The sequence below is a fragment of the Muntiacus reevesi genome, chromosome 3 (assembly GCF_963930625.1).
Source record: "Muntiacus reevesi chromosome 3, mMunRee1.1, whole genome shotgun sequence".
NCBI lineage: Eukaryota > Metazoa > Chordata > Mammalia > Artiodactyla > Cervidae > Muntiacus > Muntiacus reevesi.
This window is the reverse complement of record NC_089251.1, coordinates 267,889,324-267,907,048: the sequence shown is the minus strand read 5'-3', so window position 1 is coordinate 267,907,048 and position 17,725 is coordinate 267,889,324. Positions and strand designations below refer to the sequence as shown.

Below are 17,725 nucleotides of genomic sequence, written 5' to 3'. Positions count from 1 at the left end.
GGAGAGCCAACATATCTTTTTTGAGTAACCAGGTGTAAGGTGCCTGGTCCAGGCCTGCAGTCTGACTGCCACACCCTGCACAGTATATGGAACACCCTGGCCCAGGTCATTGCAAAACACACCTTGCCTCTGCCAAGGTGCCAAGGCTCCAGAGAGAGAAGAGACTGCTTTAAAAAGTACCAGAGCAAAGATCTCCCCAGATAGAGTTAGAAATGTAACACAATTCCCACTGAGATGTCAGTGTGCTTTTTCAGGGTATTTGGCCCAAGCTAATTCCCATTCTTTCAGAGCAGAGCGAAGATCCACAAAGAGGGAGCATATGCTTGAAGAAGAATAAGGTAAGGGGCATGTCCTACCAGGGGTTAACACTTTAGTTAGAGCTACCACGAGTGAGACAGCACGTGAGAAGCCATGGACAGACACAGACTCGTAGGAGGAGGAAGAAAACCAAGAGATAGACTGGCACAGCCATAGAAAGCTGAAGGATGACGGAGGGACACTGCTGACCGACAAGGAAAGGAGTCTTCCTTCAGTCACTGGAGAAGCGACAACTGGTGGCCCCATGAGAAAAAAAGAATCTTCACCTACATTTCACATTACACACGAAAACCAACTCCAGAAGGATTATAAACTTAAATATAGAAACAAAACCTGAAATCTTTAGAAGAAAATATGAAAGAACGTTTTTATGATTCCTAGAGAGGAAAGGACTTCTTTGAAGAGATACAAGAAGTGCTTGTATACAAGAACCACAGAAAAGAGACTGTAGTCAAATCAGGAGTTTCAGTTTCTCAAACATCGCCACTATTAGAGTGAAAAGACAAGCTAAAATCAGGGAGCGGTATTGGGCTTCCTTGGTGGCTCAGTGGTAAAGAATCTGCCTGCCGATGCAGGAGACACAAGTTTGATACCTGGGTCGAAAAGATCCCCTGGAGAAGGAAATGGCAACCCACTCCAGTATCCTTGCCTGGAGAATCCCATGGACAGAGGAGCCTGGTGGGCTATAGTCCATGGGGTCACAAAAAAGGATTGGACACAACTGAGTGATACACAACGAAATTAGCATTTGCATGAAACGCACAGAAGATACACAAGTTGTAGTAGAATGGGCAAAGGATACAAATGGAACATTTAACAGAAGGAGAAGAGCCCAGCAGCAGGGAAGACGCCCCGCTCCCCAGGGCCAACTGAAAGGCAGAGTGAGGCCGCCTCCAGAGGGCTCTAGTGCAGAGCAGGCAGCTGACGTGGCCACAGGGACAGAGGGAGAGGTTGAAGGACGCCCCCGCAGGCAGGCAGTGGGACTGCGGGAGCCCCACGCATGATTTCCTGGGGTTGCAGGGCTCTGAGTGTTTGCTTTATCATGCTGTCCACCTCAGCAGGCATGGGCTATGTGTACCTATTTCGATGTAAAAAATTAAAATTCAATGAAATTTAAAACCCAGTTCTTCAGTCACATGGAGCCCCACTCTGAGGTCTCAACAGCCTCAGATATGGAATTTTCCATCACAGACAGTTCTCCCGGGCAGCAGCTATATATATTATGTGTATGTTGTATATGTTAATTTAGATGCAGTAAATACTATATAAAACATTCTTACAATGTTCACACAGTAAAACATTCTTAAATGAACTACTGCATTTCTGTTTTTCAATTGTAGGGAACAAATTCAAATTAAAGTCTAAATAACCATGAAAAAAAACAGAAGTGCTTTACAACACTTGTTCTCTTTCCCCCATTAAATAACGCCACTAAGTGAAGCATCTAAAGAATGGCCTCTTCTGTCGTCCGCGAGGAGGAAGGGGCTTGGTGGGACGTGGGCCCGGCAGCGCTCAGCACTCACCAGGCTCTGCTCTATGAGCAGGCAGAAGAGGACAGCGTTGCCAACCTCCCGCAGGTTCTGGAAGCACACCGTCTTCAGCTCTGCATACTCAACTATGTCCTTCAGCTGGTGGTGGAAGAACTCCAGGATGCCTGCAGTGGGAGAGAATGAATGTGGGGCTGGGAGAGGCTAGACGGGCGGAGCGTGACAGTGCGCAGCCGGAAGCGCCCGTGCTGACAGCAGACTCTGACACTGCCATCCTGTCCACCAAGGAGATGGCCCTGTCTCCTGTTCCACCGCCTGGATCCTGTCCTCACTTCCAAAGCCTGTCAACCCAATCCAGGCACAGTTTGTTCTTCTGTGCTTTGCAGATATTATTTTTACAAATTGAAAGTCTGTGGCACTCCTGTGTCAAGCAAATCTATAGGTGCCATTTTCCCCATAGCATCTGTTCACTTCATGTCTCTATCAGATTTTGATAATTCCTACAATATTTTAAAGTTTTTCATTATTATTATACTTGTCATGGTGATCTGGGATCTTTGATATTATTGCAAAAAGATCACAACTTGCTAAAGGTTCAGATGATGGTTAGCATTCTTTAGCAATGACCTGTTTTAAGGTACTTAGGTTATTTATTTACAGCTGTGCTTTCTCTAGTCGTGGCAAGCAGGGAGTACTCTTCATTGCAGTGTGCAGGCTTCTCCTTCCGGTGGCCTTTCTTCTTCTGGAGCACAGGCCCCAGGGTGAGGGCTCAGCACTTTCGGCACACTGTCTTAGTTGTTTCAGGGCATGTGGGATCTTCCTGGACCAGGGATCAAATCCGTGTCCCCGGCATCGGCAGGTGAATTCTTTACCATTGGGCCACCAGGGAAGTCCAAGATATGTATGTTTTAAAAGGCGTATCTTGTGTTACTGCACACTTAACAGACCACAGCATAGTACAAACATAACTTTATATGCATCAGGAAATAAAATTCATATGGCTTGCTTTATTGTGATAATTTGCAGCTGGCTGGAACCAGATCTGCAACTTCTCTGAGGTCTGTGTATACCTTCAGAGGAGGCATCATGTTGCAATAAAGAAGTAAGACCACACTCATCTCCAGCAGAGGTAGAAAAGGTATTTGATAAAATTAAAAATTCCTTTGCAGGCATAAAAGGGAATGTATTTAATCTGATAAAGGACATCTACAAAAACCCTGTAGCTAACATCATACTCAGTGGTGAATCCGCATGCCTTCTCTCAGAGCTCCAGAGAAAGACAGCACATCTTCCCCACTCTCCTGGAGGTTCTGGATGTTGTCATAAGGTTGCAAAAGATGCGAAGCATAAAGTCTAGGAAGCACTCTGTGCATTCACTGCTGACACAGTCAAAATCCCTGAGCTGACTCCAGAATTTATAATCATACAGAAGGCCCAGAACAGGCAAAACAACACAGAAAAATGCTGGATACTTAGATTTCAAACCTCTCATCCCATCAGGTCAGGCCCTGAGTGCACTCCACAATGGCCCCACAGCCCTGCCTGCCTGAGGGACCATCCTTTCCTCTTGGTGGTCCACCCCACGTGAGCCTGAGCGCGGGGGTCCTTTCAGCGGGGGTGCCTTTCAGGCACCACCTCCACAGTGACACCACGCCCGCTGGGTGAGGACGCATGGAACCAGCCCGGAAGTCCGCAGCTCTCCCCCAGGACAGCTCTGGATTTGGCCTAAACGGCTTTGTCTTTGACATTTAGAATATCCACCTCTAATAAGGATCTGAGCACCAGTTTTATTATCCCAACATTACTCGTCTGCTTTCTGAGATTCCCCTAAGCCAGGACATACCAATGGTTATTCCCTTCCCAGTGGCCAAATGGGTCACCTCCTCAAACACCACCAGCAGCCCTGGGTGGTGCCAGGAACACCCAGGGGCTCATCCACACCAGTCAGCTGCCTATCAGGACAGTGTCTCCTTGGTGACCAACAAGATAGTTTTCCAGCTTTCAATAAAGTATTAACAGATATGAGATAAAAGGCAGCTTTGTTAAGAGACAGGCTTCTTGTAGTTCAATTTTATCACAAAGCTCTCTGAGGTCATGAAGTTTATCCATGTAGAAAGCGCCTAATCCACTCTGGTCAGGCCACATAGGTTCTTCTGGCACCCCAAAGACCACAGTTGCCTGAGGGCCCTGCAGCTGGCCAGTCAGTGAGACAGGCCCTCAGTAGAGGCAGGCTGCCGGACCGAGACGGACAAGGGGCATGGAAGGGGAAGCAGCCCCTTGCACGGGGCCCCCCTGAGGCCGGGCCGCTGAAGACGGGCAGGCAGTTGGACCAGGCAGTGGGGCTCCCTGCCCCTCCCTCATCAGTGATTTGCAAGATTCCGACTGAAGGAGAGCCAAGGGGCACAGGGCTCACAGCACTGTCACTCCCCACCCAGCTCTCCCACCACCGCACACCTGCTCCTGGTTGAAAGGCTGGTTGGAAACAACCAGGTTCTGGTTGGGCTTCCCACCTTCTCCCACTTGGGGAAGGCAGATCTGATTCTTACCAGTAATTTCCAACTTGATTTCCCTTAAGTGGCCTAGGGCTGACACTGCCCACCCCCATGCACCCCAGAGCGACGCTGTGCTCACCAGGGGAGCCGTACTCATGTCGCGGCAGCCGGCAGACCTTGGGCATCACCTCCATCAGCGTCTTCACATACTGTAGGATCGTGCCTTGCAGCTGTGAGAGATGGTCTGTGTCAACCACCAGCCACATTACCCTGCAGGCTGTCGGTGCGATGGGGACTTTTGAAAACAAATTTGTTAGTAAAATGCACGGTAATGACCCAGGACTGAGAATCACTTTGACTGGAAAGGAAACCTCACACACAGAAGAAAAGCAACCTTGATGGGGGTGGGCAGCCCCTTGCCACACAGGAACTGGGTACAGAATCCTTCCCCCAACCCTGGGAAGGAAGCCCACCAGAGGGAAACATACCAGGCTCTTGACCACCTTCAGCAGCTCTTCCATGACCACTGCAATGCCCTGGTAGCCAAGCAGCCGGCAAATGACCTGGAAGTGCGGGGGCCCCACAAAGTTCCGGTAGCTGCCGTAGATGCTCGAATAGGCCAGGTTTAAAGCCTGGGGGCAGAGAACATTAGTGCTTGATGAAGCTGCCAGGTCTTCAGTCTAGCCCCATGCACACATGAAAATGAAGAATCCACATCTACATGCATTAGCACACAGTGCCCTCAGGTGCAGGGATCCAGAGAACCTGTTAGACTGCCCTTCATTGGTATCTATGCTTTCAACCTGAAGACATGAAAACAAGCTCGCTAAAACAGAAGGAAGAAAACAAAACCATTTGGTCTTCCAACATTTATTAAACTACAGAAAATATTTTGAGGTCTTGGAATGAGAAATGAATATATCTTAGAACCTCACTGCTGCCCCCATATTACTGCTCTCCGTCTCCTAAGGGAGACACCCAACAATAGGTTCTGAGGGGACAGTGGGTACCAGGGAGCTGGAGACAGCAGCCCCCGCATGGTGGGCAGGCAAGAAAGGTAGGCAGGGTAGTTTCTGGTGAGATAAGGCCTCCAAGTTTGTCTAAGGACGCAGGTGCACACCCGTCAGGGAAACTCCTAATGTTAAGCATTCAGTGATATGTATTTCATGCTCAGCACTTCTTCAGCTGCACTCTGCAAATTCTGATTTACTTCCCTTGAGACCTCCTCTTGCCCTAAGGATCATTTAGAAATATATTAATTTCAGTGTCTGGAGATCTTCTTGTCATCTCTGTTACTGATTTCAAGTTTGAGTTCACTGTAGTCAGATAACACTCTGTAATATTTCAATGCTTTGAATTCTGTTGAGGGTGTTTTAATGCCCAGGACATGGTCTATTTTGAGAATGCTCCATGGGTACTTGAAAAGAACGTGTGTTCTGATGTTGTTGGCTGAAATGTTCTACACATGTCCGTGAGATCCTGCTGGTTGGTGGTGCTCGTTCTTCTTTGCTGCTGATTTTCTGAACACTTACTCTTTTGATTACTAAGTGAGAGGAAAGTTGACTTCCCCAACTACAACTATGGAGTTGTTCATTTCTCCTTTCACTTAGTTTTTGCTTCAAGTATTTTGAAACTGTTGTTTGGTGCAAAAACATTACAGATTGCTGTATCTTCTTGGTGGCTTGACCTTATCATTATGTTATGTCCCTCCCTCTTTGCCCCTGATGCGTGGTACATCTTCTTCCGTCCTTTTACTTTTAATTTACTTATATCATTGACTTGAAGTGAGTTTCTTATGCAGTCTTACTTTTTAATCCACAGTCAATCTCTGCCTTTGAACTGTCTTTAGACTACTTATATATAATACATTTACAAATAATGCAATTACTGATTTTTAAGTAGGCTTTTTCTTCTTGTCTTCCTGTGGGTCACGTAAGACATTTTCTGAACTCTGTTGTGACGTAACGACAGTATTTTTGAGAGAATCTCTGCACAGGTCTCTCAGTGACGCTCCAAGTGTCACGTTATATGTCATGTGAGTTAACCTATGAGCTTCCCTCGTGGTCCAGACAGTAAAGAATCTGCCTGTGATGCAGGAGAACCAGGTTCCATCCCTGGCTCGGGAAATCCTCTGGAGAAGGGAATGGCTACCTGATCCAGTATTCCTGCTTGGAGAATTCCACGGACAGAGGATGCAATGTATATGTTGTATTATACATTATGTTAAGTTACAGGTTATATAAGTTACCACTTTTGAATGAAGTGTTTTAGGATTCCTCCTTTTACGTCTCTGTATTCTTTCCCCTTCCCCTCTTATAACTGTCTTAAATATTTTTCCTCTACAAACACAGAGAACTATATCAGGACAAGAAGATTCTGAAGACCTGGGCTAGCAAGGCTGGTTGTTCAGCTCTGAGTGAATATCCGCAGGAGCTGTTGTTGCTCAGTTGCTAAGTAGTGTCCAAGTTTTTGTGACCCCATCGACAGCACGCCAGGCTTCCCTGCCCTTCACTATCTCTGAGAGTTTGCTCAAATTCATGTCTACTGGTGCTATCTAACTGTCTCATCCTCTGCCTCTGTCTCATCCTCTCCTTTTTCCTTCAACCTTTCCAAGCATCAAGGTCTTTTCCAATAAGTCAGCCTCTTCACATCAGGTAGCCAAAGTATTGGACCTTCATCTTCAGCATCAGTCCTTCCAATGAATATTCAGGATTGATTTTCTTTAGGATCTCTTTGCGGTCCAAGGGAATCTCAAGAGTCTTCTCCACCACTACAGTTCAAAAGAATCAATACTTCAGCACTCAGCCTTCTTTATGGTCCAACTCACATTTGTACATAACTACTGGAAAAACCATAGCTTTAACTATACGGGCCTTTTTCGGCAAAGTGATGTCTCTGCTTTTTAATAGATTTGTCATAGCCTTCCTTCCAAGGAGGAAGTGTGAAACCTCTCATCAGTCTTCAACTCCTGGGGGATCATTCCATCCTCAAGGCTTATGGAGGCTATTCTAGGTGTTTCCCTTTTCTCCTGAGCAATAACTTTGCATTCTGAGCCAAGAACATCTAGAATCTCACTGCCTCTCAAAAGAACCTATTCTAGAGTGACTACATCTGAACAAAAAGGAAACTGGAATATCACACCTTGTTTCTCATATGAGTGGAAAGCTGGAAACCCATGGACATGTACAATCAGGCCTTTCCTGGCTCCGTTCCTGGAGCGCCAGAGATTGGTGGCACAACCTTCATTTTTCTTTTCTTTCTTGGCTGCGACACCTGGCATGTAGGACCTTCGTTCCCTGGTCAGGGACTGAACCAGTGCTCCCTGCAGGGGAAGCGCAGTCTTAACCACTGGGCCACCAGGGAAGTCCAAGAACTTCCCCTCTGCTCTGTTCCGACGTGGATTCCAGAAGCAGTCATCCTCATGGAGTAAATGACAATAATAAATATCCCATCAAAAAAAACAAGGGTTTTGTGACAATGACATGTGTTCTATCTGCTTTGCATCACATAGAATGTGTTTCTGATAGCCGTGCACTGTCCCAGAAGAGGGATACTCAAATACTTTCTGGCTACAGTAAAAGCAAATTAAAAAATAAATACATTCCCTATTCTTCACAATCTTTAAAGTAAAAGCCCTGTTAATTTTACCAGTGATGATGTACAGTAAACTTACTCTCCTGAAGTTTTGTTTTCATTATACTAGCAAGTGGAAAATTATAGTTAGGAAGTTGTGTTCTACTTGAAATGTATGAGACAGCTGCCAAACTAATTTCTGTGTGTTACTTCTTAACATTATGGTGCAGGTCTGTTTTGTTTCTCATCCTGCATATTGCATATTCTCCCCACCCCATCTCCTTCAATATACCCAAACTGTACAGTTAGTGTTTATGTACAGGGAACACTCCTTGGGAGGCAAGTGTTGAAGATGACAGAGGACCAATTTGGCAAAGAAGCTGGATCTGTCACTCGCCACTTTGAAAAAAATCTACTCAAGCAAGAACACCTTTGTGATTCCTCTTCTAGGGAGCCTGATTCTTGTCTTCTGCTCACCATTGTTGTTGTTCTTCAGTCATGAAATCACGTCTGACTCTCTGCAACCCCATGGACTGACTGTAGCCCACCAGCCCTCTAGTATCTCCTGAAATTTGCACAAATTCATGTCCATTAAATCGGTGATGCTAGAATTCTGTCAGAATCACATTGTTGTTGCTATGCTGCATCCAACTCTTTGCGACCTCATGGACTGCAGCATACCAGGCTTCTCTGTCCTGCACTATCTCCTGGAGTTTGCTCAAATTTATATCCATTGAGTTGGTGATGCTAACCATCTCATCCTCTGTCACCCCCTTCTCCCCCTGCCTTCAATCCTTCCTAGCATCAGGGGCTTTTCCAATGAGTTGGCTCTTCACATCAGGTGGCCAAAGTATTGGAGCTTCAGCTTCAGCATCAGTCCTTCCAATGAACACTAAGGGCTGACTTCCTTTCGGACTGACTGGTCTGATGTCCTGCAGTCCCGGGGACTCACACGGAGAGCACGTGAAAGTCTGAGAGCACCACTGCAGATATTCTAGTTTCTTCTTTATCCTGAGCTGGTCCCAAACAAAGCAAGGCGGTGTCACTTCATTACCCAAGGATGATGATACCATCCTGAATCTATTTGAAACGTGTGAGTTCAGCTCGCTGGCACTAAAGATAATCAAGCTGTTGTTCCTGATTCCATTTCTGGCAGCTAAATATACTCTTGTCAGCAAGGGGTGGCCGTGGACTGGTTTCCAAGCTTGGGAGGGAGTGCAAACACGAGCACGGTTTTGTTGTTTCGTCACTAAGTCGTGTCTGACTCTTTGGTGACCACCATGGACTAGAGCTCACCAGGTTCCTCTGTCCGTGGGATTTCTCAGGCAAGAATACTGGAATGGGCTGCCACTTCCTTCTCCAGAAATTTCTATCTTAATCACCAAAGTTTCTAGTTTTGTCTTCTAAAATTACATAAAACTTCTTTTAGTTCCAAGGGGGTTAAACACTGTATTTTAATTCCAAAAGGAGGTGCATTAGAGCACTTATTCTAGTCCTTTTATTTTTTTATTTTTATTTATTTATTTTTTAAACATTTATTTTTATTTATCTGGCTGCATAGAGTCTTAGTTGTGGCATGTGGGATCTAGTTCCCCAACCAGGGATTGAACCCAGCCCCCCTGTATCAGGAGCACAGAGTCTTAGCCACTGGACCACAACAGAATTCCCTCTAGTCCTTTTAAAGTTATCCACTTCATGCCCTTACCAAGTGGTAGAGGAGGAAGGGTGAACCCACTTATGAGCCCAAACTGTATTATCTACCCATTTCCAAGGTGCAAACACCGCTGCACATCTGAGTTCCAGCTACATCCGCAGTGAGAGGATGGAAATGAAAGGCTCACATTCTTTTTTTTTTTTTTTTTTTTTGAAAGGCTCACATTCTAAGGAGGCTCCCAACTGATATCCTGGCCTCTGCAGACCCAGTCTAAAGGGTGGGCTGGCACCCAGTGTCACCGCACGGGCAGCTCGGACACCATGACAACACGTTCCTGTGTGGTCCCAGAGCGTGGGCGCCACCTGGGTGTGGGGAAGGGCCAGAGTCTTGGGCCTCATGCTCCACTCCACCCGTCACCTGTCCTACCTGCCCAGCTGCCCAGCAGCAGTACTGAGCAGGGGCTTTCACCTCCAACCCCCCAGACCCGAAACGGTGAGGCAGGTGCTGTGGTCAGTTAATCTGCTGCCATGCTTTTTATGACGATGATGCATTATTGGCCCTGTAACATACTGCACTTTGTACTCGCCTGACTTATTTCCTTAGGAGTCTGACTTCCTACAAGTGAGAACATTTAAACGCTGGTGAATACAGATGGCCCCCTAGGATTCTGTGTACTCCTCCAGCCACACATAAGGCAGCACTATGTTACAATTTAGACAGGTGCTAACAGGAGGACACAATCACGTTTCGTACGTGGCATGATGTGTGTGTGTACTTAGTCACTCTGTCATGTCTTTGCTACCCTATGAACTGCAGGCTGCCAGGCTTCTCTGTCCATGGGATTCTCCACGTGAGAATACTGGAGTGGGCTGCCATTTTTTCCTCCAGAGGATGTTCCCAACCAAGAGATCAAACCCGAATCTCCTGCATTGGCAGGTGGATCCTTTACCACTGAGCCACCTGGAAAGCCCTATGTGGCATGATACATTTAAACTATTGCAGTTAAACTGATTCAAACTAAACTTCAAAATACACTTCACTGTCAACTTAAAAATCATAATATAATATAAACACAAAAGAACTTACCTTTGATCCATGCAAATACTGAGGTTGCGCATTTGGCTGTTTATCTCTCTGAAATTCTTGAGAAAATGGTAATACTGTACGAACAAATCTAAACAAGATTTTAAAAAAGAAAAAAAATCAAAAATTGAATGGTACTTCTTTAAAATTGAGAACTTTTCTATTACTCACCAATTAAATCTTCCTCCCAATTAATCATTGCATAGGAAATCAAAACCCATATTAGGAATGAGCTATAAATACTCTGAAGTTTGATAAATGTATTCAAAGTTCAAAGAAACAGAGTGAGAACACCAGGGCCCTTCTAGAACATAAAGAGAGTCTCCAGAGTTGGCACCAGAACCATTTCAAGCCTAATTCAGTCTTCTGAAAAGGGGCCTGTGGACACAGCAATGATGCCAGGGGACAGGAGTAGGAAGGCAGATTTGGGTAGTGAGGTGGTCACTTAGGTCACTAATACAAACTAACAGAAGATGAGTCCAAAAACACACTTGCAGAGCCAAGAGACTGTGGCTTCATAATGGATTAGAAGCCACTGAAAATGAAACAGTTGGATCTTAAAGCAGAAATATAAAAATTGACTAAGTTTTATCAGAAGGGTTCATTTAAACACACTAAACTCTCACAAAGACGCATGATAAAAAACAAGTCATAGACACTAAAAAACTATAGTCAGCAAGACAGTATGGTACTGGCACAAAAACAGAAATATAGACCAATGGAACAAGATGGAAAGCCCAGAAATAAACCCATGCACCTATGGATACCTTATTTTTGATAAAGGAGGCAAGCATATGCAATGGGGCAAAGACAGCCTCTTCAATAAATGATGCTGGGAAAACTGGACAGCTACATGTAAAAGAATGAAATGAGGACACTTCCTAACACCATACACAAAGATAAACTCAAAATGGATTAAAGACCAGACTATAAAACTCTAAGAGGAAAACAGGCAGAACACTCGATGACATAAATCAAAGCAAGATCCTCTATGACCCATCTCCTAGAGTAAAGGAAATAAAAACGAAAGTAAACAAGTGGGACCTGATTAAACTTAAAAGCTTTTGCACAGCAAAGGAAACTATAAGCAAGGTGAAAAGACAACCCTCAGAATGGGAGAAAATAAAAGCAAATGAAACAACTGACAAAGGATTAATTTCCAAAACATACAAGCAGCTCATACAACTCAATACCAGAAAAACAAGCAACCCAATCAAAAAGTGAGAAAAAGACCTAAACAGACATTTCTCCAAAGAAGACATACAGATGGCTAACAAACACATGAAAAGATGCTGAACATCGCTCATTACTAGAGAAATGCAAATCAAAACTACAATGACTTCACACTGGTCAGAATGGCCATTATCAAAAAGTCTTCAAACAATAAGTGCTGGAGAGGGTGTGGAGAAAAGGGAATGTTCTTGCACTGTTGGTGGGAAAGTAAGTTGATACAGCCACTATGGAAGATGGTATGGAGATTCCTTGAAAAACTAGGAATAAAATGACCATAAGACCTAGCAATCCCACTCCTAGGCATATACCCTGAGGAAACCAAAATTGAAAAAGATACATATATCCCATTGTTCATTGCAGCACTATTTACAACAGCTAGAACATGGAAGCAAACTAGATGTCCACTGACAGATGAATGGATAAAGAAGTGTGGTACATATACACAATGTAGTATTAGTCATAAAAAGGAATGCATTTGAGTCAGTTTTGATGAGGTGGGTGAACCTAGAGCCTATTAATACAGAGTGAAGTAAGTCAGAAAGAGAAAGATAAATATTGTATACTAACATATATATATGGAATCTAGAAAAAGATACTGAAGAATTTATTTCAGGGCAGCAAGGGGAGAAACAGACATAGAGAACAGACTTATGGACATGGGGAGAGGGGAGGGGAGGGTGAGATGTATGGAAAGAGTAACATGGAAACTTTGTTACTTTGTTTCATGGAAACATGTATAATTTGCTGTATGTCTCAGGAAACTCAAAGAGGGTTCTGTATCAACCTAAAGGGGTGGGATGGGGAGGGAGATGGGAGGGAGGTTCAAAAGGGAGGGGATATATGCATACCTATGGCTGATTCATGTTGAGGTTTGACAGAAAACAACAAATTCTGTAAAGTAATTATCCTTCAACTAAAATATAAAATTTTTAAAAAGTTATGGATTTGTTAATTATTAAATTCTAAGAACCTGATGAACATATATCACACTTTAATAAATAAAAAAGAGTGTAACTGTCAAAACACTAACAGTTCCTGAAACAAACATTTGCAACCAAGGGGAGGAGCGGCCTGTGGCTCTGAGCACATTGTTGTGGAAACATCACGGTGTTGAGTGGCTGGATTTTGTCCTTAACTTTTATAAAGAATGCTGAATTTTGGGGGGCAGATGGTTAAACTGCTTGCAAGTCAACTGGTCTGTTAGGGTGTAAAGTAGCCACTGGGCTTGCTGGGTAGGTCAGCTGGTAAAGAATCTGCCTGCCAACTCAGGAGCGGAGAAGGCAATGGCACCCACTCCAGTCCTTGTGCCTGGAAAATCCCATGGTTGGAGGAGCCTGGGAGGCTGCAGTCCATGGGGTCGCTAAGAGTCAGGCACGACTGAGTGACTTCACTTTCACGCACTGGAGAAGGAAATGGCAACCCACTCCAGTGTTCTTGCCTGGAGAATCCCAGAGACAGAGGAGCCTAGTGGGCTGCTGTCTATGGAGTCACAGAGTCGGACACGACTGAAGCGACTTAGTAGCAGCAACAGCAGCAACAACTCAGGAGACCCCAGTTCGATTCCTGGGTCAGGAAGTTCCCCTGGAGAAGGGATAACTACCCACTCCAGTATTCTTGGGCTTCCCTGGTCGCTCAGATGGTAAAAAATCCAACTGAGGGATTTCCCTGGTGGTCCAGTGGCTAAGACTCCAGGCTCCCAATTCAGGGGCCCCAAGTTCAATCCCTGGTCAGGGAATTAGATCCCACATGCTTCAACTAAGACCTGGTGTAGTCAAATAAATAAATAAATATTTTTTTAAAAAATCCACCTTAAATGTGGGAGACCTGGGTTGAGAAGATCCTCTGGAGGAGGGCATGGCAGCCTACTCCAGTATTCTTGCCTGGAGAATCCCCTGGTGGGCTAGAGTCCACAGGGTCACAAAGAGTCGGACACGACTGACTAAGCCCAGCACACAAAGTAGCCACTACCCTAGTGCTGGCACTAAGACAGGCCCTGCTGGCAACTCTATCGAATGCCTGGGTATTCAGGAAGCTCTCCCCGCTCTCACAGGCAGCCTCAGATGACTCCTAGTCCTGGTGAGCTCTGGGAACAAGTCCATCTACAGCTCCCTGGCAGCTGTTCTTCTACCAGGCTCGTGGCGCTCCACTCAGCTCACACAGTTTCATGTTCAAGAATGGGGACTTCCCTGGTGGTCCAGTGGTTAACACTCTGTGCTACTGCTGCAGCAGATACAGGTTACATAGGCGGTCAGGGAACCAAGATCCTGAATGCTGTGGGTACAGCCAAAAATAAAACCACCAAAAAACCAACGCACACACACACACACACACACACACAAAAACACAAAATACATATTTAAGCAAAGACTGGGCTTCCCGGTGGCTCAGATGATAAAAGAATCTGCCTGTAATGCAGGACATCCGGCTTCGATCCCTGGGTCGGGAAGATCCCCTAGAGAAGGAAATGGCAACCCATTCCAGTATTCTTGCCTGGCGAGTCCCCATGGACAGAGGATTCTGGGAGGCTACAGTTCGTGGGACTGCAAAGAGTCAGGCCATGACTGAGTGACTAAGACACAAAGGGCTCCTAAGTTGGTATCAGGAGCTCTTCTTCTGATATCTCTTTCCTCTCCCATGCTCTGCTGTGCACATCCAGCCATCTCAGCTACTTTGTCTCCTCCACCAAGCAAGACCTCCAAAGTGCTTTCAGGTAGGAAGCCAAGGAGCCACACAGCTCCATCCTTCATTTCTTTTCCCTCCAGGAAACATCCGATGAAAACAGTTGTTTCATAAATGCTGTCCAGTATTCCACTTGTTTAAGTGAAAGAGTAAATTCAAACGCTGTTACTCCATTATTTCAAATAACGTTTAAACACCATATTTTGACTATATGCATTTCTCAATCTAAAGACAAAAAAATGGGAACAGCACTGAATTCTAGTTAATAGGTTTGTGCTTCACAGTCAGAAGGTTAAGTAATTCTGAAACTACTTTCTTCATGTCCTGGAATTCAGCAAATGAATAAATACATTAAGAACGACAAAATAAGAATTCTCAGCATAGAAGGAAGTTAAAAAATGGAAATGAAGCCTGTGTCGCTGACCTGGAATCGAAGACAAAGTTGTGTAAATTCATGGTTTCAATATAGAGAGAGCTGGGTACAAGTAGCATGTGACTTAATTGAAAGTCACTCAGTTGTGTCCGACTCTTTGTGACCCCATGGACTATACAGTCCACGGAATTCTCCAGGCCACAATACAGGAGTGGGTAGCCTTTCCCTTCTCCAGGGGATCTTCCCAACCCAGGGATCAAACCCAGGTCTTCCGCATTGCAGGCAGATTCTTTACCAGCTGAGCCACAAGGGAAGCCAAACAAGTAGTATGTGTGCGTGCTGAGTCTCTTCAGTCATGTCTGACTCTTTGTGACTCTATGGACTGTAGCCTGCCAGGCTCCTCTCTCCATGGGATTCTCCAGGCATAGAATACTGGAGTGGGTTGCCATGCTCACCTCCAGGGGATCTTCCCAACCAAAGGACTAAACCTGTGTCTCTCATATCCCTTGCATTAGCAGGCAGGTTCCTTAACCACTAGCACCACCTGGGAAGCATGCATACAAGTAGACACACATGTACACACTATGGGTTTGTGTCCCTCCAAAAGATAACTTGAAGTCTGATTACTAGTACCTTAGAATGTGCTCTTACTCAGAAACACAGTTGTTGCAGATGTAATTAAGATGAAGTCATGCTGGAGCAGAGTGAACCCTTATTTCAATGTAACATGACTCATTTCCTCACAGAAGAGGGGAGAGGCACGTGAGGAAAATGCCACAGGCCAACAAAGATGGAGATGGGAGCCATGCAGCTGCAGCCAAAGCCGGCTGGCCACACCAGAGACAGCAGAGACCACGACAAGACCCTGCCCGGCCTCAGAGGGAGCACAGCCCTGCTGACACCTTGATTTTGGACTTTTTGCACCCAGAACTGTGAGAGAATAAAGTTCTGTTGTTTTAAGCCCCCCAATTTGTGACAACTTGTTCTGGCAGCCCCAGAAATCTGGTATAGCACAGGTGCAAGTCCTTCCCAGCTCTGACCACTGAAAAGAGGAGAGAACAAGGTGGGCCAGCCGCAGTGAGTACACCTAACACTCAGACTTTGCTTAATTTTAAAATATTCTCCATTAAAGGCATCACTGACTCACAGATTACAAGAGTAAAGAAGGATAATTCTAAGATGAACCTGGGACTTCTTGTGTTACACACAGTAGAAGGAGGGTTAAGAATCATGGGACAGCTAAGAAGACAGAGAAAAGGGGCAGAAGGGGCTCCTGGGAGCCAAAACAAGACAGATTTGAGCCACAAAAACTAAAACCAAGTCATGGCAGTAACAGATTATAACCCTGTGTTAAAATCCCCACATCCCTACTAATGATAAATAAAAAATGCTAACACGTACAGCAGAATGCCAATGAATAACTGTAGATGGAATGACAAGGTTAGAAAATCACCACTGTTCAAACACCACAGGGATAATTGACTTGGGTGTGAATCATCAACAGATGTTCAGATTATCCGGTCAAGTTTTAACAAGGAACCATTTTGAAAGTTTTAGATTATCTCCTTAAACATTACTTACAAATTTCAAACAGAAAAACGGAAACATGTTAGCAGAGAAATCTGGCAGCCAGCAACCTAACCAGGGAAGATCCCCTGGAGGAGGGTATGGCAACCCACTCCAGATTCTTGCCTGGAGAATCCCATGGACAGAGGAGCCTGGCAGGCTACAGTCCGTGGGGGTCACAGAGTCAGACAAAAGTGAAGCAATTTAGCATAAGCAGCACGCTAACCAGAGGACAGATGTTACAACGGCCAATGAAGGGACACTCTGTGGTACAATGCACCCTGGATGCGCGCTCCTCAGCAGTCTTGCTGCCAAACAGGCAGACTCTTCCGAAAGGCTGGCTTACTTTCAGGGCTATCACACTGTCAAAATCAGTAGCTGTACAGGTTAAATTTAAGTCACATGTCACCCCATGTGATCTCCCAGAGTCACCAGGCATAAATTATTAAGCAGAAATAAGCAGCAAAATAAGGAGCTATGACAAGAAACAAATGGAGTGAGGATTTCCTGCACTGGAATTAAGATACTGGATGGCATAGTTTTATGTCTTCTCAGGTTTCCACATGCAAGGTGGAGCTATAAAATCCTGTTTTTTATTGTCTTTTCCAGATAATGAAGCTCTAGGGGATCTACTAGAAGTCTGTTAAAAATACAGAAGTAATTGGCTTTGCCAACGCTAAGAAAAGTGAAGGCCAGCAGAGCTGTCCTGGTGAAGATGGTTTCTCTGAACTGCACACAGTTTTCTGGGCCCAAGAAGGCTGATGTCACTTTATGCTGGCCCCTGCCAGACTGCAGCTCCTATGCATATGAAACTGTATTTCCTTGCGATCACCAAGCCTGTTGAAGGTGGCACAGGCTTCAAGGGCCTGGGGCAGAGCCACTATCAGCACCTCCTGGGAGGCGGGAACACACACCACCAGGTGAAGGCAGCCTCCACTGGAGGCTGATCACACAAGCTCTCACATGGGACGGGCTCCAGGGACTGCGGGCAGAGAGGCCTCACGGCAGTTCACACACCCTGCGCTGCAGTGTTGTCCACGGACCCACAGCTCAACCAGGCGGCGAAGAGTAACAGCCTGGGGGTGGCCCTGCTCCTGCTAAGGCCAGGGGCACCGCTTCCTGACCTGAGTCCCGGCAACCTTGTCTCTTGTAACAAGATTCCTGCTGCGACTAGGACAGGCGGCCTGGGTGGCGGTTTGTTCCCCAGAAGCAGCCTCCATCAGGCAAGGGTACCCGTGTGAACCCAACTTGGCAAGCAAGGCCTCAG

The 17,725-nt window shown here is 45.5% G+C and overlaps 1 protein-coding gene across 2 annotated transcripts in view; it reads right to left on the bottom strand.

Moving 5' to 3' along the window:
- Nucleotides 1-17,725, bottom strand: part of CYFIP1 (cytoplasmic FMR1 interacting protein 1) — a 104,120-nt gene that overhangs the window by 8,479 nt on the left and 77,916 nt on the right. For both annotated transcript variants that reach the window (XM_065932003.1, XM_065932002.1), the window contains exons 23-26: nt 10,611-10,698; nt 4,786-4,929; nt 4,437-4,527; nt 1,842-1,972 (exon numbers count right to left, since the gene is read on the bottom strand). In XM_065932003.1, the coding sequence (XP_065788075.1) occupies nt 1,842-1,972; nt 4,437-4,527; nt 4,786-4,929; nt 10,611-10,698 (454 nt within the window). The remainder of the gene's footprint in view (nt 1-1,841; nt 1,973-4,436; nt 4,528-4,785; nt 4,930-10,610; nt 10,699-17,725) is intronic.